This window comes from Vitis riparia, chromosome 10 (assembly GCF_004353265.1).
Source record: "Vitis riparia cultivar Riparia Gloire de Montpellier isolate 1030 chromosome 10, EGFV_Vit.rip_1.0, whole genome shotgun sequence".
Taxonomy (NCBI): domain Eukaryota; kingdom Viridiplantae; phylum Streptophyta; class Magnoliopsida; order Vitales; family Vitaceae; genus Vitis; species Vitis riparia.
Window position 1 is genome coordinate 16,692,488 of NC_048440.1, and position 21,592 is coordinate 16,714,079.

At 36.4% G+C, this 21,592-nt stretch overlaps 2 protein-coding genes across 3 annotated transcripts; both read right to left on the bottom strand.

Moving 5' to 3' along the window:
• Positions 1–3,355: 3,355 nt before the first annotated feature.
• Positions 3,356–7,182, bottom strand: LOC117923932 (14-3-3-like protein D). Of its 2 annotated transcripts, none has more exons than XM_034842433.1 (7): positions 6,995–7,182; positions 6,569–6,875; positions 6,402–6,489; positions 5,295–5,404; positions 5,033–5,181; positions 3,695–3,753; positions 3,356–3,605 (listed from the first exon to the last, which is right to left on the bottom strand). In XM_034842433.1, the coding sequence occupies exons 1-7, from the start codon at positions 7,065–7,067 to the stop codon at positions 3,603–3,605; spliced, it is 789 nt and encodes a 262-aa protein (XP_034698324.1). In that variant the 5' UTR covers positions 7,068–7,182; the 3' UTR covers positions 3,356–3,602. The 2 variants fall into 2 exon arrangements, with proteins under 2 accessions (XP_034698324.1, XP_034698325.1); XM_034842434.1 differs by having other exon boundaries at positions 3,695–3,750; positions 6,995–7,178.
• A 2,497-nt stretch (positions 7,183–9,679) lies between these two features.
• LOC117923783 (putative lipase YDR444W) lies at positions 9,680–20,401 on the bottom strand. Its single transcript, XM_034842230.1, is given in 11 exon segments — positions 9,680–10,178; positions 10,267–10,364; positions 10,467–10,635; positions 11,369–11,421; positions 11,531–11,586; positions 11,678–11,841; positions 15,994–16,260; positions 16,379–16,445; positions 17,193–17,267; positions 17,522–17,666; positions 19,862–20,401. Coding segments are annotated over 11 exon segments (1,374 nt in total). The 5' UTR covers positions 20,037–20,401; the 3' UTR covers positions 9,680–10,073.
• Positions 20,402–21,592: the final 1,191 nt, after the last annotated feature.

The window sequence follows — 21,592 nt, forward strand, 5'->3', positions numbered from 1 at the left end:
AGGGTAAATAAATCATGTATGATAACCAAGTCAATCAATCAGATCAATCAATAGATCATAAGATCATATATGTGGGGCCCCCACCAAAGCCTGATTATTTTTGCATGGACCAAATCCGTAAATTCCATTATTCAAAATTACAAAATTTGATTCTTTGCTTATTTCAAAACATTTTTAAAACAGATGAGGTGTGAAAATGCTTGCCAGAAGGAAAGATGACAACAAAATTTTATTGGAAATGAGACTCTTGGGTGATCTTAAAATTCTAAGGATGAAAGATAGGATGCTTTGAAATGGTTTTAAATAAAAGAGGTTATAAAACGAGGATCCGGACATGCCTGACGGGGGAAGTTGGATCGCCCCCCTCTCCCATCCGGCGTCAGGCGTCGGATGTGAGACATCCGGAAAAGGCGGAAGGTCGACGAACAGAATTCCGGATGCAAGGCATCCGGAGAAGGGAATGGCGGCCGAACAGAAATCTCCCCCCGGGTGGAATGATGGCGGGGCAGGGGGTTCCGGATGTGAGACATCCGAAAAAAGTAAAATGGCGGCTGGGGCAGGATCCGGATGTGAGACATCCGGATAAGGTGGGATGTTGGCCGGATAGGGGTTCCGGACTTGAGACATCCGGATAAGGTAGGGGTGTTGGCCGAATAGGATTCCGGACGTGAGACATCCAGATAGGGAATGAGAGGAAAATGGGTGTGGTGGAGGATGCTTGATTCCTGTAAGCTTGAGTGAGGAAACAAGTATGACGACCTAGAGAGAGAGAGAGGTGGATAGATGAACGATGGGTATGGTGGATAAAAGGAAAAAGCATGGGGATGAAATGACGACACGCTTGGATGAGAATAGAGATAGGGGTCATGCAGAGTGAAGACATGTGCATGGACATAAACACAATGGACAGGCCACCAGCAGACGTGCCTTCACGTCTAGCCGACGAATATGCCTGGTAGCATGCAACCTCGGGTGTTTGCTGACTGTGAAAGCTTGGAGGAAACTGAGAAGGCCTGTTCTCATCATCACTGAAAACCCAGATTCTAGCCACAAGGTTAAGAGCCTTGAAGCTTCATGGAAAGCAGTTGAGACCTTGGAGCCTTGAGTATGCACTCACGGAGGAAAAGAAAACAAGGGGATAACAAGATAGCAATAAGAAGAAGAACGTGAAGACTTTAACAAGCATATCGGACCCATTTCATCATTTCATCCATGGGTCCAACATACAGTGAGTTAAGATGGAAAAATACTCGTCAGAATAGAGCATAAAACATAGCAAACTCTTCCAATATTTAATCAATAGTCACCAAAACAGAACAACCCAACAAGCAGAAATAAAAAATAAAAAAAAAAATCACTGAGAATCAGACCTGGACAATATAAAAAATGGAAAATATACAAAAAAAAAACGAATGGTCATACCTGAAAATCTTCCTTCTCAGCTCTGTGTCTTGGACTCCCCAGCAACTCCACGCTCCTTTGTTCTTAGCTTCTTCTTCCAGTTCAACCAATACTCCTTTCCTCTCCAGAACTCTCAGAGAAACTCCTCTGCCTTCTTCTACGTGAATGTCTTTCCTCTCTCCTTAGCTTCTTCTTCAAGTTCAACCAATACTCCTTTCCTCTTCAACTCCCAGAAAAACCTCTCCGTTTTCTTTTTCTCCACCCCTGTTCCCCCCTTCTGTTTCCTCCTAACCTCCTTTCTTCTCCCCCTCGTATCTTCTTTTGCAAGCCACCCTTCTACACTCTACAATGTTGTCACCTCAAACGATCTCAGCAGCAGCCACCTTTCCTTCTCTCCCATCGGCGCCTCCTGACGGCCTATGGGACCCCCTTCCAGAAAGTCCCTCCACGTGTCAAAGTCCTATTGCAACTTCAAAAAGCGAGGTTGATTCTTTATGGCCACTAAGGATGTGACACGTGGCCCGCTGGGATGGTGACACCTGGCAAAATGGAGCTATTGAAAAACGAGCCCCAAATAAGGGTTTACAGGAATATTTTAATTTTTAAACGTATAATTTATTGTGACATCAAAATATTAAGGGTCAAAATAGTTTAAAGATAAAAATCAAAATATTTTTCTAATAAATATCTACTACTTTTAAAAATATTTTCTTCAGGTGTCACTTTCTCTGCTTTAGTCCATCCACTTATTCTCGTAGGCAATAGTGCGCATCCTTTGTAGCAGCAGTATGCATAGCCAATTAGCCATTAGCCATTAGCCACCCAATAGAGACCACGGAAGTTTGGTTTATCCAGGAAAGTGGAACGATTCGCTTGTCGCATGTTTGATGTTTCCCCACTACCCATCACATTATTTTGTGGGATGAGATTTTTTAAATGCCTGGGATTGAGGGCCGTCCCTTCAAGCATCCTAAGTTTCGAAAAACACTTTCAACAAAAATAAAAATAAAAACTCAAAAACGTTTTTAAAATGTTAAAATCTTACTTATACTGTTTTTCCAAAACACTAAATAAATAATTTTTTTAAAAAAAATATTTCAAATGGGAACACTGATAAACGTGTAAGGCGTGCGCACTTATGAGTGCGCACAAGCTGGAGGATAAATTTTCTTTCTTCTACACAAGTGCTGCCTAATCTTGCTGCAAGGCTTCTTTAATTTGCTTCTCTTAACAAATTCACTGGGAACTTCTTTAATTTTGAATTGACTTGGGTGGAAAATTTCTATAAAATTTTGAAACACACTCATTGTTAACTAGAAAATTGCACAGCTTCTTCGGTGTACACGGCTGTTCAGACTACAGATTTTTATCAAAAGACAAATATCAAGCTTAAAGAATTACAGATTATAAATTAGAAATCAAGTATTTCCTCATCGAAAGTTGCTGAAAACAAAATAGACATCTACCATTTGAATCCAAACTTGAGTGAGAAAAACAAAATCCCGTCTCTAATAAGCTCCCAACCACACCACAACTTTATGATCCTAGGTAATCTTAGTATTTGCACCGATTTGAAGGCTTCAATCATTTCCTAATATTCTAAAAGCTATGTTTTCTAAAAGAAACCTTTTCATAAGGCAAAATTAATAAAGGTTACATTTTCATTTGAGCAAATAGTAGGGCAAACTATAGCAACTTATCATTTTCCTTAATTTTATATGGGACTGGTTTAGCAGTAGTGGCAGCAATACGATCGCTCGCCCTATTTTTTAATAGAAGAATTTATATACCAATTAAGTCAAGGTAGAGCATCCAAATATAGAAACCATGAGCAAGCTTAACCAAGGGGGAGGCAGGGATCTAGAGTTAAAAAAAATAAAATAAATACAATTTGAAACTTTAAAAAACAATGAAAGAAGATCTGGGTTGAGACAAAAAAAAAAGGGTGGTGGGGAAAGAGAGAAACAGTAAATAAAATTTTCATTGAACAAAAGGCTACAGTGATGGGGAGGGGAGAGGGGCTTCAGGGAAGCAAATGGTTTAGAAATGTTCAACATCATACAACTATCAAAACAATACACGCGATTGGAATGGAAGGATATAAATTTGACACTCTTCAGAACTACAAAATAACCCAAGGATTATTCAGGCATCAAATACTCTCCCCATTACATGCAATATATCCCAGGTTATCGTCTGCTTCACTGCAAGAAAATTATAATGGAAATCCATGTGAACAAAAGTCAAAAACCCAAAGATATAAACCACCACAAACTTCAAAAACCTAAGTTACCTCTGCGTTTTCATTCCCACCAGCCCTAGCAGAGGTTTCCAGCTTCCAGCTCTCTTCTGCTTAATAAAAATAATGACCAAATAACATAAACACCATTATACACAATTAAAACATATAGTACCCCATTCCTTGCACCACTAGTGAAAAAAGTTACTCATAGATGAGTGGATATAAAATGGAATATATGACACTATTTTACAAAGAATAGTAACACAGATGCAATGACAGAGACAGCATTCTAATTTGCAATACCAACAAATTGCATAAACTTCACGAGCTTGGAAACATAATCAAATGATGGTGTAGAAAAACATGTTACCCTTCCAAAGTTCACCATTTTAAGTCTAGGCAATAGTGTAACTTCGCTCAATTAGGATTTCTATTATGTCAAACCTTCCACCTAGAAACAGAATAAGAAAACTAGAAACTTAAGACGCAATTAAAGCTTTCAGCACAGTAGACCTCAAAGTACTTTTACTACTCGCACATCCTGATGTGATATCTTGCACTTGCAGACCTTTATGTCTTTGGCAATGTTTCTTGATGAATGACAATATTGTTGAAGCATTTTCTCATAAATATACAATGCAATTCATTAGAAGCGAACCATGAAATATCATATCATCTAAACTTTTCCAGCTAACTTATTAGTGCTCTGCCATTTAAATTTATATTTCCTACCATGTCTTCAAATCTGAAATCTTTTACACGATACTCCGTCTGTCAGATTCTAACCTGCACACTTAACAATGAAATGAAGTACAAATCCAAAGCTTTTAACTCAAATATGATCCCATGATTCAGCAATCAGATATTGCAATGTGCAAACCCTCCAAAGAAAGTGAATAAGACTAGAGAATAAGCATATCACGTTATATATGCAGAAAGCAACAAACTCTTTATGCACAAACAATAAAATCAATGTATTTTGACAGAGAGAAAGCAAAAAATAAAGAGCAGGATTAAGGCCTGGTTTTGATTGGATTCTAAAAGTCAAAAACCCTCTTTTTTTAAAATGATTTTGGCCTAAAAAAAATAAAAGCTTAAGATGGAAGCAAAAAGATGTTATTTCTCGTAGTCACTTTTTGTCTTATGCAAGGAGTTATTTTGTATTTAATAAAACTTTGTCAATAACAATATTGTCCCTTTAAATTTATGACTTTGGCTTCAGGTTCTGCTTCTAGTTGATCAAACACAAAAGGCTGTCTAAGAACACAACAGGTGCAGTAGAAAGACAATCAAGCAGATTGTATATGCTCATTACGAAAAAATCAATCCTTCAACTATCATAATTTGGTTTAATTCTATGCATATATTCTTGGAAGAATTATTATTTACCATCATCCCCTGGGATGTCAGTAGTCCACAAGGTCAGGTTGTCCCTCAGAAGTTGCATAATCAATGTGCTATCCTTGTAAGACTCCTCATTCAGAGTATCCAACTCTGAGATAGCTTCATCAAAAGCTTGCTTTGCGAGGTGGCAGGCCCTTTCAGGGGAGTTAATAAGTTACCATGTAAACAGTTTCAAATGGACAAAAAATCAAAAGACACAAAAAAGGGACTATTACAGAACTCTCTCTGAAGATTACGATAGGAATACCTTTCAGGGGAGTTCATAATTTCATAGTAAAAAACAGAGAAGTTCAAGGCCAAACCCAGCCGAATGGGATGTGTGGGAGATAAATCAGCCTCTGCTGTCGTAGAAGCTGTCTGCAAACCCAATCACACAAATGGATGAATATTTCAAATAACTCAACTTGACAAAACTAATTCTGGAACTCGGAGAGCTATTTAGCATTTCATAGTACAACAAAGATAGTTGACACCCACAAATTTATTAAACAATCACACACATCTAGTACCAAAAACCTGTCAGCAGGAGATGGTCCAGAACCTTCTTATCCTCTTGTCCCTTTCCCATTGTCCAAAAAACTGATATTTACATGATAAGTGTGTAATGAAGACAAAAAGGATCTAGCAACGCCTATAGAAAAGAGGATCTAGCAGGGTTGAAAAGAAGGAAAATCAAGAAAGGACATCTGTGTTACAAGGGTACTCATCATATGCAGCTTAGAAGGTGTGTCTACCTGTTGGAATCATCAAAGACATGCACAAACCCCTCAGTTGTCTAAGTGTCACACCTTATGATGGAATAAAGGATAAACATGGAAAGTTCACTCATTATCCATGCGACACATGAACAAATTACAATGCATCCCAGAAACTAGTAAACAGATTTAAGGCCGCATTCATCTCTTCCTTGATAAGTGAGACCTCCTAGGAGCGGGTCTAAAAGTGTCATGTCCAACACAGATCTGGTATTCATGTCATGCACCTCTCTTGCACTTCATATACTCGTGTAACTTAAAAAGAAAATGAATAAATATAATCTCTCTCACCCAGAACTTGCACAATAATAGGTTCTCAGCAAGGACACATGTATGGCCAACGCCTTAAAATAAAAACACAGAGAGTCGTATGCACAGAACAATTGATCAAATAAGGTTCCCAAATCGATCAAAGTTTCTACAAGCAATAACTTTTTGCCCCAGTAAATCGAACCATTACAAGGTGATAATATACCAAGAATTATAGCATTTGAAGCAACCCAAGCCACACAGAAAATAAAATCTCGTTCTTGCAATTTTATACATGCATCAACCAAGAACTTATAAATTAGACCCTCACAGCATCAAACAACACATACCTGATAAGCTTTCAGTGACTGATCAGCAGCCTCTTTCTTCTCGTTCCCAGACTTAAACTCCGCCAAATACCGATAATAGTCGCCTTTCCTGCAACCACACACGAACCCAAACCCTAAAAATCTCCCAAACTAGAGCATAAATCATCGTCAGAACCAAAAATACTCACATTTTGTAGTAAAAAACGGTAGATTCACCGGCCGAAGAAGATGGAATGAGATGCTCATCAATAACAGTCATAATTTCACTGCAAATTCCAGAAAGCTCCGATTCTACCTTTTGCCTGTACTCCTTGATCCGCTTCGCATTCTGATCGTTCCCTTTCGCTTCCTCCTTCTGCTCGATCGATGAAAGAATCCTCCAGGAAGCCCTCCGGGCGCCGATCACGTTCTTAAAGCCAACCGAGAGCAGGTTCCGCTCCTCCACGGTCAATTCCACGTCCAGCTTCGCCACTTTCTTCATGGAATCCACCATTTCTACCAAAAAAAAAAACAGAGTAAAATTAAGGTAGTGATCAGATAATTGGAAACCCTAACTCTAACAGTGAGAGTGCGGTAATTCGAGATCCACAAACAGGAGAAAGAGAGATGGAAACCGTCATAGCGCTCGGCTTGCTCGGCGAGCTTGGCGACGTAGACGAAGGTGTCGCGGTCTTTGGAGGAGGCCATCACCGATCTCTCAGAGATTAGCTTTTCTGCTTCCCCTCTCTCTCTTCCTGTGGGATCAGTATGTGTGTATGGTATTCAAAATGGTAGGATCGGGAGCAGAAGAAAAAAGAATGGGCGGGGACCCGTAATCACACGCGCGCACCTTTGCCACCTCACTTACACTTCCCACCGATAGCCTACGAATACAAATTCCCTTTTTTATTCAAATTATTTAAACCATCTGATTTTAATTTTTTTTTTTTTTTTAATTTGAGAAATCTCCGATTCTCCATAATGGTCATGTGATGGGTTGGTTTGTTATGAACCATTATTGGGAGAGTTGCCATGTTTTTAGGCTTTTTCCATAAAAGAAAAATTTTGGAATTTGTGTCCCGCAACTTGACAACAACTGTCATGCAGTACTCACCTACTCTTACATGGATAGATCTTGGGAAACTTCTCTCTCTTCTTCCTTTTTCCAAATTTTAGTTTCCATCCTGTACTACTCCATTTTGGTAAAAACATTTTCTCCAAAAATTTCGAAATTTGGGGGTTCCCTTGGAAGATTGTGTGAATGGGTATGCCAAATGTGAGAGCACAAAAATACCGAAAGAAAAAGTGCCAAAATGAAAGAATCTAAAATTATGTAGCATAGTGGCATGGGCCTCGCTCCCATTGGTGGTAGGTTTGAAAATTCAATGGTCACAAATAGAGTCATCATCACAAAAACGACAAGGAACCCACCCCCACCACTTGGAAGGATCGTCTCACCAATCACCAAAATGAGTGTATCAAAATTTAGCTTCAACATGCCTATCCAATTCTAAGAAATTCTTTTAAATCTAACTAGATTTTTTGTACTAATTTGGGTAACTTTATTCAACCTTATAAATTTTTAAAAAGATTAATATAAAAATTAATTATAAAAGTTTTATTTTATCTTATATATAAAAAAAAAACTTTTATATTTAATAAAAAAATATTACTAATATTACTTTTTAAAAATTATATGAAACTTACTAAAATGTACTAAAAATTTAATCACATAATTTTAGCTCAATTAACAAAAAAAGAACAACCGGGTTCCATTCCTTGTCATATCAATTAGCAAGATGAAAGGAAAAAGGAATGGATGAAAATGGATTGAGTATGAGAATTGTTGTAATTGAGACAAACATGGAAAGAATAATGAATTACGGATGGCTCAAAAATACCAAGAGAAGCAGGAAATGAAAGAATAGGAGTCCAGGTGAGGCAAAATGAGATTCTTGCTTCCATTGAAATCTGCCTTTTCAGATTTGACCTTCTATAATTAAGATTATTTTAATAAAATTAATCAATTAAGTATAAAAACTTTTCTTACATTAAAAAAAATCTTCTCATTTCTCGGAATTCAATGGAGGCATCCTATTAAATGGAGCTAAAATCAATTAATAAAGGGAAATGTACAATCTTTCAATGGAGGCATAAAAATTAATAGGACATTATCATTCAAGTAGTAAGGTGATTCTCTAAACATGGGTGCATATAAATATTCATTATAATGTAAATAAATGTGTGCATATCTAGTTATGCATATTTATAGGTGAGAATATATAGATAGGTAAAATCCAGCATAACTTCATCATGTAATGTTAATACAATGTTGTTTAGCAATGCTACTTGAATAATAATGTCCTATTAATTTTTATGCTGTGGCAAATTAGTAAAAGTATCTTGTATAGTTCACAACCACAGCACAAGTATGGGTTTGGTGGTACTTTAATGGATCAAGATTTGCAAATCTTGATCTTCTGTACATTCAGAAGTGGTTGGGTTTAGACCCCCAGGTCAAGATGAAAGGAGAGTCTGATGGCCGTTGAGAATTTCAAATCCACTAATAGACAAATGATTTCTTAAAGATTTCCCATCAAGAAACTTCGATTGGTAAAGGGCTATGTCATGAAAACAAATCATGAGAAATGTGACAAATAGAATACTATGGAAAGTCAAGGGGAAGATTGAATAAATTGTAACTTTATTGGTCACTTTGCAGGAGAATTACTTTTTAACTCCTTCCTTCAAGAATTTGAGCCATCATGTTGGACTACTGTGTTCCAACTTTTGTTAAGCAGACTGATTATAGCCCAATGTATAGATACAGAATACCCACAAAAATCTTCAGTAGCAAGTTTTTGAAGACCAGGCTGATAGCAACTAAGTTGCACTTGCACCAAATCTTTTATTCCTCTCCTGGAAATGTGGACAAAGAGGAGCTCAAGGAAATAGCTAATGCTGGTGACAGTGAGCAGCCATTTCCCAACCAACAGAGTTCCAACAAAGAATCCAAACAGGCTCTGTCCCCCTTCCTCTTTCATGGCACCAAATCCCTTCAAACCACTTTAGCAAGTAAGCAAGCCATATTTGGCCAACAGAAATTACATGAAATGTCATGAGTCATGACTGCCTGAATAGGCTGAAATCAGACATAGCATGGAACCATAAACTAGGAGTTAACCACTCCATGCTTTAACCAAAACAAAATGCTTCAGCCCCAAGCAAAGACAGATTTTACAGCACTATGCCAACACTCTGGAAGTCATACAAGAAATTAAGGAGCAAACAAACGAAGTTCAACCTTCTTTTCTTCATAAACAAAATTAAATTTTTATTCTACAATTTATGGTATACATAACACACAAGTCTGTGAGAGAGATACAAACAAAAATATGTGAATGTGTGATTTATTCTAAATCTTTATGTGTGCATAAAAGGCACTTCAGTGAAAAGTATACATAGATGTTGTAGACACAATGACACAAAAGAGGCCCTTCTGGCAGAAAAACGTAAACTTAGTAAGACAAATGCTTCAGCATGCATTAAAAAAGGGGTGATGCAGTTCCAACTTTCTAGCAAAAGAGTAAATCATTTGGTAAGCCAACATCATGAGAGAGAGATTTTATCAATGACCAAGATAAATAAAATTATGAATTGTTATATTGCATCATTGTACAAACATGTTTCAGCTGTATAGGCACTCACACTTTGCTATAAGTTAGCAGCAATGAATGTAGAAGATTCTTGTTGCTTCAGGCTTTCAGCAACATGAGCAACCACTCCCACACCAGCATTGTAGAGCCATTCATTTTTCACCTGAATTGTGATAACAATAATAAAGTTATTGATTGGAATAGAGGAATAAATATTCAAAAATGAGAACAGAAAATTCAGTGATTAGTACATGAATGTTGTTATGGGCGAAGAAGGGCCAGAAGGCTGAATGAAAGCTGACGTCAACTTTTTTCCATCCTAGCTGTTGTAAGCCATGTATCATTTCCTCTGTTGGCAAACTGAAACTGTCACTCTTGTTTGTCATGGGGCAGCAATTAAAGATTCACTGATAATTTTTGGATCATCATATCTCTGGGCAAAGATATTAACCTTCCAAAATTTCATGATATTCTACTGTACTTTGTGTGCTGGGAGCATTTTGTGCTGCCTCCTTTGCTTTGGCTGCTTCTGGAGGAAAATGGGGACCGTCAGACAAAACTGGTGGACAATACTCCACATCTACAACATGCTTGTAACCATCCAAAGAACGGCGAGGGGGCTGCAAAATAGGAAATGTCAAAATGTTACAGAAACTTACAACATACTCCTGGTTCGATAATTATATATCAACCATTTAGGTTTCGTTCAATAATTCAATCACCGCTCCTTCCAGGTTTAGAAACAGCAAATAAGAAAGAAGAACGGCAAAGCCTTAATCCCAATTATTCAGTCAGCTATGTGAATTGTTCTTTTCCCTTCTGCTCTAACCAGGGCAAAGAAACAATGCTGCATGAAAAGTTAAAATTACTGGTTACTGAGATCCAACAGACTTAGGCCCTACTCAGCACACCACTTGCAAGGTATAGAAGATGTTAGTTGTTACAGTGCTTATACACATGGTGACACTATGGGTTAAAGACATTGATAGGCTAAAAACTGTCAACAGAAGTCACTGCTTCCTTAGGAAGATATGCAGGAAGCTGGTCCTACTTAAAACTAAAATGTTTACATGAACATAAAGAGTTCATGAATTTTATGGAAGGACAAAATTAACCATTCATCATTACTTATCCAATGTTCTATACAGCTGAAAACTATTCCCATATTATTGATCAGTCTCAAAACCTTCACCCCAGATTTAAGGCTTTGTCATGGTGTGGATTCACTTCCACCGACAACCCAATCTGATCTTTCATTAATCCCTCCTTTAATCAAAGGCTCACACCTAGAGCAATGCAATGAGAAATATATCAGAATATGGCATGGTTCAATAAGAGAAATCACCAAATCACCTTAACAAGTTCTGTCTCCCTACGAATAGAGGATGTGCGCCATCCAACCATATCTGGATAGTGTTGAGGAAACCAGTCCTCCAAAGCAAGAGAGAACAACCAGACAAATATTTTAAATGACCAGATAATTATGATAATAATATATACATATATAGTGGATACGATCGTAAGAGACATTAGCATAAAGAATGCGACAGCTAAATGCGCCCAGAGCAGCTCTGCAAGACAAACAAAAACACATTAAAGATATTAAATAAATTGGTTAAGATGATTATTTTATAGTAATGAATCATAAAGAGCCTTCCTCACATAAATTTTCCATCTTCACAGTCGGATGCCATCCTCAGAAGAAGAGGTGGTTTGTTGGGTTTACCATCAGTGAGAAATAGCTGACTTCCAGTTCGACCAGCAAAAATAGGAGCAATTGGTGCAGCAATTTTTTCTAAGATGGGAACCCCCAGTAGAAATGGAAGCTGAAAAACAGTCACAAACAATAAAATAACTTAATTGTGACGTTGCATTCCAATTTACCAATTAGCCATTCTTAAAAATCATAAATTCTTCCTTCATAAATGTATAATCTATGAAATTGAAGAAGCATGAGCACAAGCATAAGCAAGGGCCACAAGCAGAGTTTGAAAGCAACACAATATGTGCTATGAATATAGAAACATACCAAGCATAAGTCTAAAATTTCATATAAGTACTAATTCTGAAAGCAAATATAAAATTTTATTTACAATATTAGTTAAGAATGAAGTTACTATCTATAACAGATCATGGATCAGATGATTAGAAACATGATAAATAAAAATTATAAATGCATGAAATAAATAATAGAGACTTAGAAACTAACATATATGATTACAATGCGTGAAAATCAAATCTTACATGCAGAGGGGGTAATTCCATTACTCACTTTGGGGACCTATAACCAATTTTCAATTATCATGAAAAAAATTCTCAGACCTGGATAAACAAAATTTTTTGGAATGGCAAATAGCGATGTTATGATACTGCTATAATTTTAATTCAAACACAACCTAAACAAATATCAAAACCAATCAATGAAATTGCATCTTTGGTTCTACAAGAAGGTATAATTCATATTATTTCTTCCTTTTTGATAAGATTCTGGAAAGCCATGAACTCCACCTATTTACACAGTCCTCTTGTTAAAAGCTAGCTATGCTGTCTCTTCTGGTTTGGGAGTTCAGCAAAAACTAATGACAAGCTTATTCATTTCATTATAAACAGATCAGAACTCTTTTTGCTTTGTCAGTTTGTACATGTTTGGGGGTACTTCATGGATGATGCTCACATGTAATTAACCATCTAATTCCATCATGTATGGGAAACCTGATGAATTGAAATTGACAATGAAAAATGTTGGTATCATTCATTTAAGTCCCACTATCTAATGGAACATATATAATGGAATCGTGTCAAACAAATGAGTCTATTAAAAGCATACCATGCTGGCCTTGGGGTAAATACTCTAATGTGAAGAAATAGAATTTACTAATGCTTTGAGGTGATTAGTTAACAAATAGATGGTATTTATGTTACATCATTCCCTATTGCTTGAAATGATCCCTTAAAAAAATTATTTTAGATTGGGAAAAAACGAAAAAAGAGGATTGAGAACAAGAACTGTAGGAGTTGGCAATTTGTTCAATCTGAGTCTAGGCCTTACCAAATATTTTGAAAACTCGAAGATGTAACAAACAATTTGTTAAAAGGGAACAAAATGATTTTGGCAAAAGCCAAAGCATTGATAAGTAGAAAGCAAATATTTAACCCAAACCTCTAGCACACTCTCATCTTCTTACTTGGGTCTTCCTTTGGGTGCTTGTTTCAAGGATGTGGCGGTTTGGGATGGTGTAGAGGAGAGGATAAGGAAAAGACTTCCGATTTGGAAAAGGCAGTATATTTCCAAAAGTGGTAGACTTACCTTGATCCGGAGCACTCTATCCAGTATGCTTATCTATTGAGAGTGAGATTGAGGTTGGAGTGGATCCAAAGGGATTTTCTATGGGGAGGTGGGGCCCTTGAGAGGAAGCCCCATTTAGTAGATTGGTCTATTGTTTGTTCAAATAAATGAAAGGGTGGTTTGGGTGGTGAGGAATTTGGCGTTGTTGAATAAGGCTCTTCCATGCAAATGGAGTTGGCATTTTGCAGTGAAAAGGAAGGCTTTGTGGAGGCAAGTTATCCGTGGGAAGTATAGGGAAGAAAAGGGTGGATGGCAGTCTTGTGAAGTGAGAGGAAGTTTTGGGGTTGGTTTGTGGAAAGCCATCAAGAGAGATTGGGATGTGATAGGCAGTAATATGGTTTATTCTGTGGGGAATGGGAGGAGAGTTAGATTTTGGAAGGACAGGTGGGGTGGAGATTTTCCTTTGTATACTTCTTTTCCCTTCTTATTTTCTATTTCCTTGTCTAAGAAGGCTTGGGTGGAGGATGTGTCGAACCACTCTAAAGGGGGAGTGTGGGTTCCTCGGTTCTCCAAGTGGCTTAACGATTGGGAGGTGTTCAATGTGGAGCTTTTTTTCCTGAGATTGCAAGGAAAGAGGGTGTGTAGTGATGTGGAAAATCAAGTAGTTTGGACAAAGTCAAAGGACGGTAGATTTTCTGTCAAGTCTCTCTATAAGGCTTTGGAATCGGAAAGACAAGGGGATTTTCTTGCAAGAGTAATTTGAAACTCTTAGGTGTCGCCGAAGGTGAGTTTTTTTGCTTAGGAAGTTACGTGGAAAAAGGTTTTAACCTTAGATCGGATTCAGAGGAGATGGTGGCCTTTGGCTAATAGATATTACTTGTGTCTTTTAGAGGAAGAGTCTATTGATCACATCCTCTTGCATTATGAGTTGGCAAGGAGCTTATGAAACTTGCTATTTTCCCTGTTTGGGGTGGCATGGATGCTTCCATCCTTAGAGAGGCGTTATTAGGGTGGCTTGGATCTTGTGTGGGAAAGAAGAGGAAGAAAGTATGGCTATCAGTTCCCTTGTGCCTTTTTTGAATAGTTTGGAAAGAAAGAAATAGTAGGGCTTTTGAAAATGAAGATCATTTGATTCAATGGTGTAAATCTTTTTTCCTTTTTAACTTGTGGGCATGGGCTAAGGGGTTTTTAGTCTCCCGCCCCCCTTCTATTGTGATTTTGTAGATTGGTTGGACTCTGATTGAGGGGGTGGTTTTTTTTGTTGATCCCTACTTCTTTTTTAGGCATTCTTTAGCCTCCTTTGTATACCTCCTGTGTGCTTTGGGGCGCTTCCTTGATGTGCCTTTTATTTTTAATATATTGTTGTTTGTTCATCAAAAAAGATTTAACCCAGACCTAGGTCTTGAGATCCAGATGCAGAAGCTAGGATTCTCTGGGAACTAGAGGAGGTTCGCTTCCCTTGAAAATTATGTGATAGCAGAAATCAATTATTCATTAGTTTCTAGAAACGAAAAAACACTAATTTTTTTCATAAAAGAACTTCCAACCACATTTTAATGAGAACTTTTAATTGTAGGGCTAGTTTCCTCATTGTCTCAACTACTAGGCTGTTAAAGACAATCTATTTAACACGCGGAAGACTTTACTCGTTTTAACTTTTGCACAGTTCTTCAACCTTTGACACGAAATATGGGATGAAAAATAATAATTTCTGTCTATTAGATTGACTATACACAGTTTATATAGGAAATTACAAGAGAAGAAATAGGAAACAAGAGACATAATAGGAAACTAACTTATTCCTAAATCATAAAACTATCTATTTATAGAAATATAAAACTAATAAAACTATCTATTTACAGAAATAGGAAACTAACATAATAGGAAAATAATTCTCCTATTCTATTTACAGCTCAACAACCTTCAATGCTAGTTTAACATGAAATGCTTATATAACCTGATCCTGGATACATCTGCCACAGCTAATCAAATCCCCATAAGTTTAACAAAATATCCCAAGCCCGTGTCCAATGGAAGAACTCCAACAACCCAACAACCCAAAAAATTAAAAAAAGAAAAAAAAATGATAATTTCTTTCTTTTCCCCTTCTTTAGACTTAGACCTTTGTATTCTAAACCCATAGCTTGTGGATTTCAAGCCTCAGTTGCTGGAAACTGTAAAAGTCTAATTTAGAATCAGACCTTCAAGTGTTTCAGTCTAAGATATCAGCATCCACAGGTCTGCCTCTCAGTTGAAACACTTGGATCTGAACCAATACTACTTCAGTTGAGCTACCAACCAAGTACATAAAAGGAAGATTTTGCCATAACCAATAATATCAAACTAAACACATGGGCAGACAACTATACTTTTCACCTGAAAAGGTTCAGAAGTTCTAACCTTAGATATGTTTCACTCCTATATTTCTAAATACTCAGACACTGGTCAGCTTGTAATGTATTAAAAAGAAAAAGGCCATGATGGCCAAGAGGAAATATGAACATGTAACTTTAACATCTCCATCAGAACCATGCTAAAGTGCAACAAAATAATCAGATCCATCCATGGCAGAACATGAAGTATGTGGATAACTTTGATCAGAAGATGCACCAACACATCAAGATTGACATATATTTTGGTTAACTGTTATATAATAATATCAACAATATAAGCTATACCCGTTGGAACAGACCTGCTTTTTCCCTCTCACCCCTAGATGTGGAGTTGCCAAGGTAATAAAATTGATTGGCTCCAATCCAGCAATCATACCTCGTCTTGAAGAGCATGATGATTGTGAATTTTCTTTCTTAGAATTCTTAAGATCATCAGATTGACTAATGCTTGAAGTGTTTGGTGTATACAGGACAGCAATTGCATATCTTGCAAACAAACCACCAAGGGAATGGGCTAAAAAGGAGATCCTTTTTAAGCTCTGTGTCTTTTGCACAACTTGCATAACCTGTTTATGGCAAAAGTCATTGATGATGTAACAGAATTAGGTCATTACTAAATGCAGCCACAGGCTATACCAAATGTAAATCAGAGGTTTTCACACACACAAATATTCCAAGACTTACTTCATCCGCTAATCGTTTTCCAGCTCCATCAATCCCACCGAAGGTTTTTGTGTAAGTATTAGATGAACTTACTGCGCAAATCAAAATAGTCTTAAGTCTTTCAAAACTCGCAAAATGTATCCAATCCACACATACACGTCAGAAAATTCGAAAAAAAAAAAATGTTCACATCTACGCTAACAAAAATCATCCATAGAACCTATTTCTAACTATTTAGTGTTCACCTAGTGTAACTAAAGCTTCTAACCCAGTGCTACACTGAAAACAAATCTACACAGAGAAGAGGTTGCTTTTAAAAATGTAAACATACTTGAAATTCGAAACCTCTTCCTAGAAGCTCTTCTTCAAAAGCATCCCATCCCTAGTTTTACAAAAGAAAAGTTTTTGGTCTCAAAACACTATACTTTAATAGTGCTCTAGTGTGTAACTTAACATGCACTAAAGCACTTTGTTAGTCAGAAAGAATGTTTAGGCAATTAAAAAGCTCTGTCAAATGGGAACACAGTTTCATCAATACAAATTTTGTTATGTCATTGTCTATCTTGATAATTTCTTCAGTAATAGAATAGGATTATAGCTCTTCTCACACTAATTCAATCTTTATCCTTTTCCATCTATATCACTCCCTATTAGAACTAGAACTATTACACACCAATTCATTCTTCAATTGGCTTCATTCTTGCTCTTCTTGGCAGTGTTCTGAATAACTTCTCTACTACTTTACCACCAATTGATAATATGCCAACATTTTCTCATATCTGATAATTTATCAAATGGAAAGGGAATAAAGGAGAAACACTGAAAATATTAAGACGAACATACCATAAATTAAAAGTTTCTTCCCAGACGCTTTTTCAACTCTGCTTCTGCATATGTCCAATCACTTGGGCTGCATTAGTAAAAGGGAATGACTTTTAGAGCCTCTAACCAACAGAAACATAATATTTCAAGTAACAATAAAAAAATAAAATGGCTGATAGAAGGCAATTTAGGAAAGATAATGGCAACAGAAGCTCAAAAATGTTTAAAACACAAACACAAAACTATATTTTCTTTTCCTTTATTTTACCCTTATGACGACAATTCCTTTTTTTCTAATTTGGGGACATACTACTCTGTGAATTGCTTTTCCTGAGAATATACCTAGCCAAGATGCCATGAACAAGGACAAGGAGATGATCAGGTTCATGCTTCCCATGCATAAAGCCCCTGGGTGATGCAGCATTTCCTTGAGTGGTACTCATAGCTTGAGCTCTGAGGCTTTTATGCTTCCAAGTACTGTTTATGCCTGCACAACATATATGTATATATTTAGTTTTTTTCTAATTGATAAGTAAGAATATGTGTATGTTTAGACAGACATTTAAAGCAGCATCACCCAAATACAGACAAAGCAGACAAGATGCACCCAAAGGAAAAATATGCTTGCACAAGTTTATAAAACACCCTCCACCGAAGGGAAAAAGGCAATTTAAAAGAAAGCTAGTGTGTGTTCACATGCTTAAACTATCGTAGAATAATATATCTAAAACATGAGCAAAGAAATAAAATAATATGCAGTTGTTTGGACACTTTCAAGCAAACAATACTTAAGTAAATGGCATTCCAGATGTTTATGACACTAGAGACATATGTCAACTTTTATAGAAGTGTTCACTTCTATTTACTTAAAAAAATGTGCAGAAGCACAAGAGTGTTTTTTTTTTTTTTTTTTTGTGGAAAATATTATATGGTTACTACTATCATATTTTCTTTATTCTATGATTCTTCTGTATGTGAATACATAATTAACATAGTTAAGTAAATTCAGAGCACACATTTAGTTTGCCCATGTCTGAATATTGTGAGTTTATGATTGGTCATTCAGAGTCCAAGCGAGAGTACATCAACCATGTCTGTTTCAGAGATCATAGCTAGCAACAGTTTTGGATGTCAACAGGAGTTATATCCGATCCTTTTCACTGTTTTTATCTGAAATTGATGGATGAAAGATTTTGTTCATACATTTTTTTTTTCCTTTTTGTGATAGACAAACAGAAGATATATTAAACAGTGCTTAACAAAATGGGAGCATCCTACATACACAGGGGGATACAAATTCTGCCATTATGCTATATCAAAATGCACCAAAACAAACATAGAAAGGTCATTCTCCAAACCTTCTTACCCCACTTATCCACACCTCTACCATGTCATCCCAACAGAAACTCTGTAATCATTGCAATACCAACTTATTAGACAAACTCCATATAGTTCTGGAATGTTTTGGATTGTAATAATGATGTGCTTCTGTTTCCAGAACTTCAAACTTTCCATATCTTTCATAACTTTAGCATAATCCAAAACTCACAAACTCCAACTCCTTTAATATAAAAGCCTAAATGAGGCACTGTCTGGATGTTACAATGGATGCCATGAACTCATAAGTAATTCACTAACCCTTTGTTTTTTATTATACAGGCAACAAGCACGGATCCACACCATTAGACTACTTGCTAAAGCAGCTTAGCCCCTCCCTTCACCAACCCCCAACCACTGCACCCCCAAAAGAATCCTTTTTTTTCTTTTCTCTTTTTTTTTTTCCCTTTTTTTTTATAAGCGAGTAACCTTCCATAGCCAAGCCCGGACTCAATCCTCAAGGTGTTGACCACCTCACAACAACCAACACCGGGTAAATTCAAGGTATCATCAGTAGCAGGATTTGAACCCAACCCAAAACCATGTGCCACTTACTGGGACCACACTTCCGGGCTACCCTGGCGGGTACCCCAAAAGAATCCCTTCCTCCCGCCAATGCAGTGGAATTCTCTTTAACACTATTAATTGACGATTTGCACCAGACAGCAATTACTAGCTTTCTCAAATTATTACCACAAATTAGTGGCAGCAAGCACAGGTAACTATTGCTGAAAATAACTGCCTTCTAATAGGGATTTGAGATTGAAAAGTCATGGAATAGCGATTCTTTGCTTCTGCCAACATGCCCAAATACAGGATGTAGAACCAATTCTAAATTCTGTTGTATTTCCCACAATGCCCCGTTTAGAGAAATTTGAGCTAAGTAAAAATTAAAGGGAAATTAAAAATAAATTTCAGTTGGAGTAAGAAACTCTTACCGAGAATTCAACATGGCATTTGCAGTTCTGAATTATCATGTTAAAGTATCAAATTTGCCCTCAAATTTTCGCGGAGATTTCAAACACTGCCTTCAATTATTCGCTAATTAGGACTGGCAAACTACACTGAACCTAGTGCGAAACCAAAAGGGAAAAAAAAAAGTTTCCAAGTATTCACTTCTTTTCCCAGAAACCAAACGGAGAATCATCTGAAAATGGCATGGAATTTCATTTCCTAAATCAAATTCCGATCACAACCCAAACAATCAGCGAAAAGGGAAAAAAACAAACAAAAAAAACAAACAAAAAAGACAAACAAAAACGCCAACAATTAAGTCAATGAAAAGAAAGAAAGAAAGAAATATACCAGAGAAGGTCAAACCCTGACGATGATAAAAGGAGGAACAAGAATGCGAAGAGGAAGGAGGCGAAGAATAAGAATGAGAGGAGGATCCTACATGTCCATGTCCATGCCCTCCATTTTTTAGATGAAGCCTCGAAGAGTAACGGCAACGAGCGTGAATAAGAGACGCCGTTGCCATATATATATGAAAAAAACCCACCAACCAAAACAGACAAGAGAGAGATGAATTCGGGTCTCTTAGGTCAGCATGGACACCATGATCTTCGTTATCCTAAACTCAGCGGCTCAGCCCCATGCCCTGGCTGATTCTAATTTCAGTCAGCCTTGGACTTTCGCGAAGATGCCTCTCTCCCTATCTTTAGGACTTGGTTCCACCTTCCATGCTCTTCATTACATACCTGTGCTTGGGCTTTGGGAATCGGGAATTGGGAATTGGGAATTGGGAGGAGAAGATGATGATGACGACACTTGTGTGTTATCTACGGCCGCGCCTACAGGACAAATTCATCCTGAATCATTAAGCATCACTGGAACTGGACCCTTTTTTGTCACTTACTCGACCCACAAAATTAAGGATATCAAATTTTATTAATCGGTTCAATTCAATGAATCCATTAATGTTTCAATTTTTAACTTTTTGAGAAAAATAGGATAAGAGAAGTAACATATGAAGTCTGACGTTATTCTTTTACTAAAATGGTTGTTTATTTATCGATGTGGGAATCTGGGTGAGATTAATTTTCATGGGCCTGGAGGATGGTTTGTTGAAGTACATATCCTTGATCCTGTCATCCGTACGTCATCACCAACCACCTCCCATATTGAAGAGAAAATACAGGTTATATAATGATTTTCATATTTTATGCTCTTTGTAGTTAGGGTTTTAAATTCTTGGGCAAATGTATTAATAGATTTTTAATTTTTTGATGGATGAAAAAAAGTTTTGGTGGATGCGTTTATAATTTTTTTTAACTTTATTAAAAATATTTTTAATATAAATTAACAATAATATTATTTATTGTAAATTGTTTTCAAAAATTGTTTTTGTAAAAATTTTCATTGATATTGGCAATTTGGCATGAAAAAATATTTTCAATCCCTATATTTGGAAGTAAGGTTGTACCTAGAGTGGATTGGGCCGGTTTGATGGTTAACCCAAGTCCAGCTCAAATAAAAAAAAATTAATAATGAATTTAACTTTTATCTTAAGATAGTTAATTCAATTCTAACCAAATCTTATTTTTCTAATTTCTTATTGTATCTAAATTGATTATATTAAAATCGAGTTAGTTGAATTAAAGTCAAGTTGATTGTATTATATAATTCAAAGTTCGCCCATAATTTTTTTAAAAAAAATATCTATATTTTATTAAAATTTAAATAATAAATAAGACAAAATCTCAAAAATAATAAGTTAATAAAAAATATATATATTTTTAGAAAATTTAAAAAGATATGATATAATTATAATTTTATATTTTTAAAATTTTTTAAAAATATTATTATATAGAAAACTATATATTGTAAATACTATAATCATATCAAATGGGATTGGGTTAGATTCAAATTGTAAGCATTACACATTCAACCCAAGTATTAAAAATGGTTACTCAAATCCATCCGCACATAGGATTGGGTCGGGTCAACCCGCCCAATTGTAGCAGTAGTCGAAGGAGTTTTGCCCTTTTCCTTTTTCCTAGTCATATTTTCCCTTCCTTGTGTTGCGGCGCCATC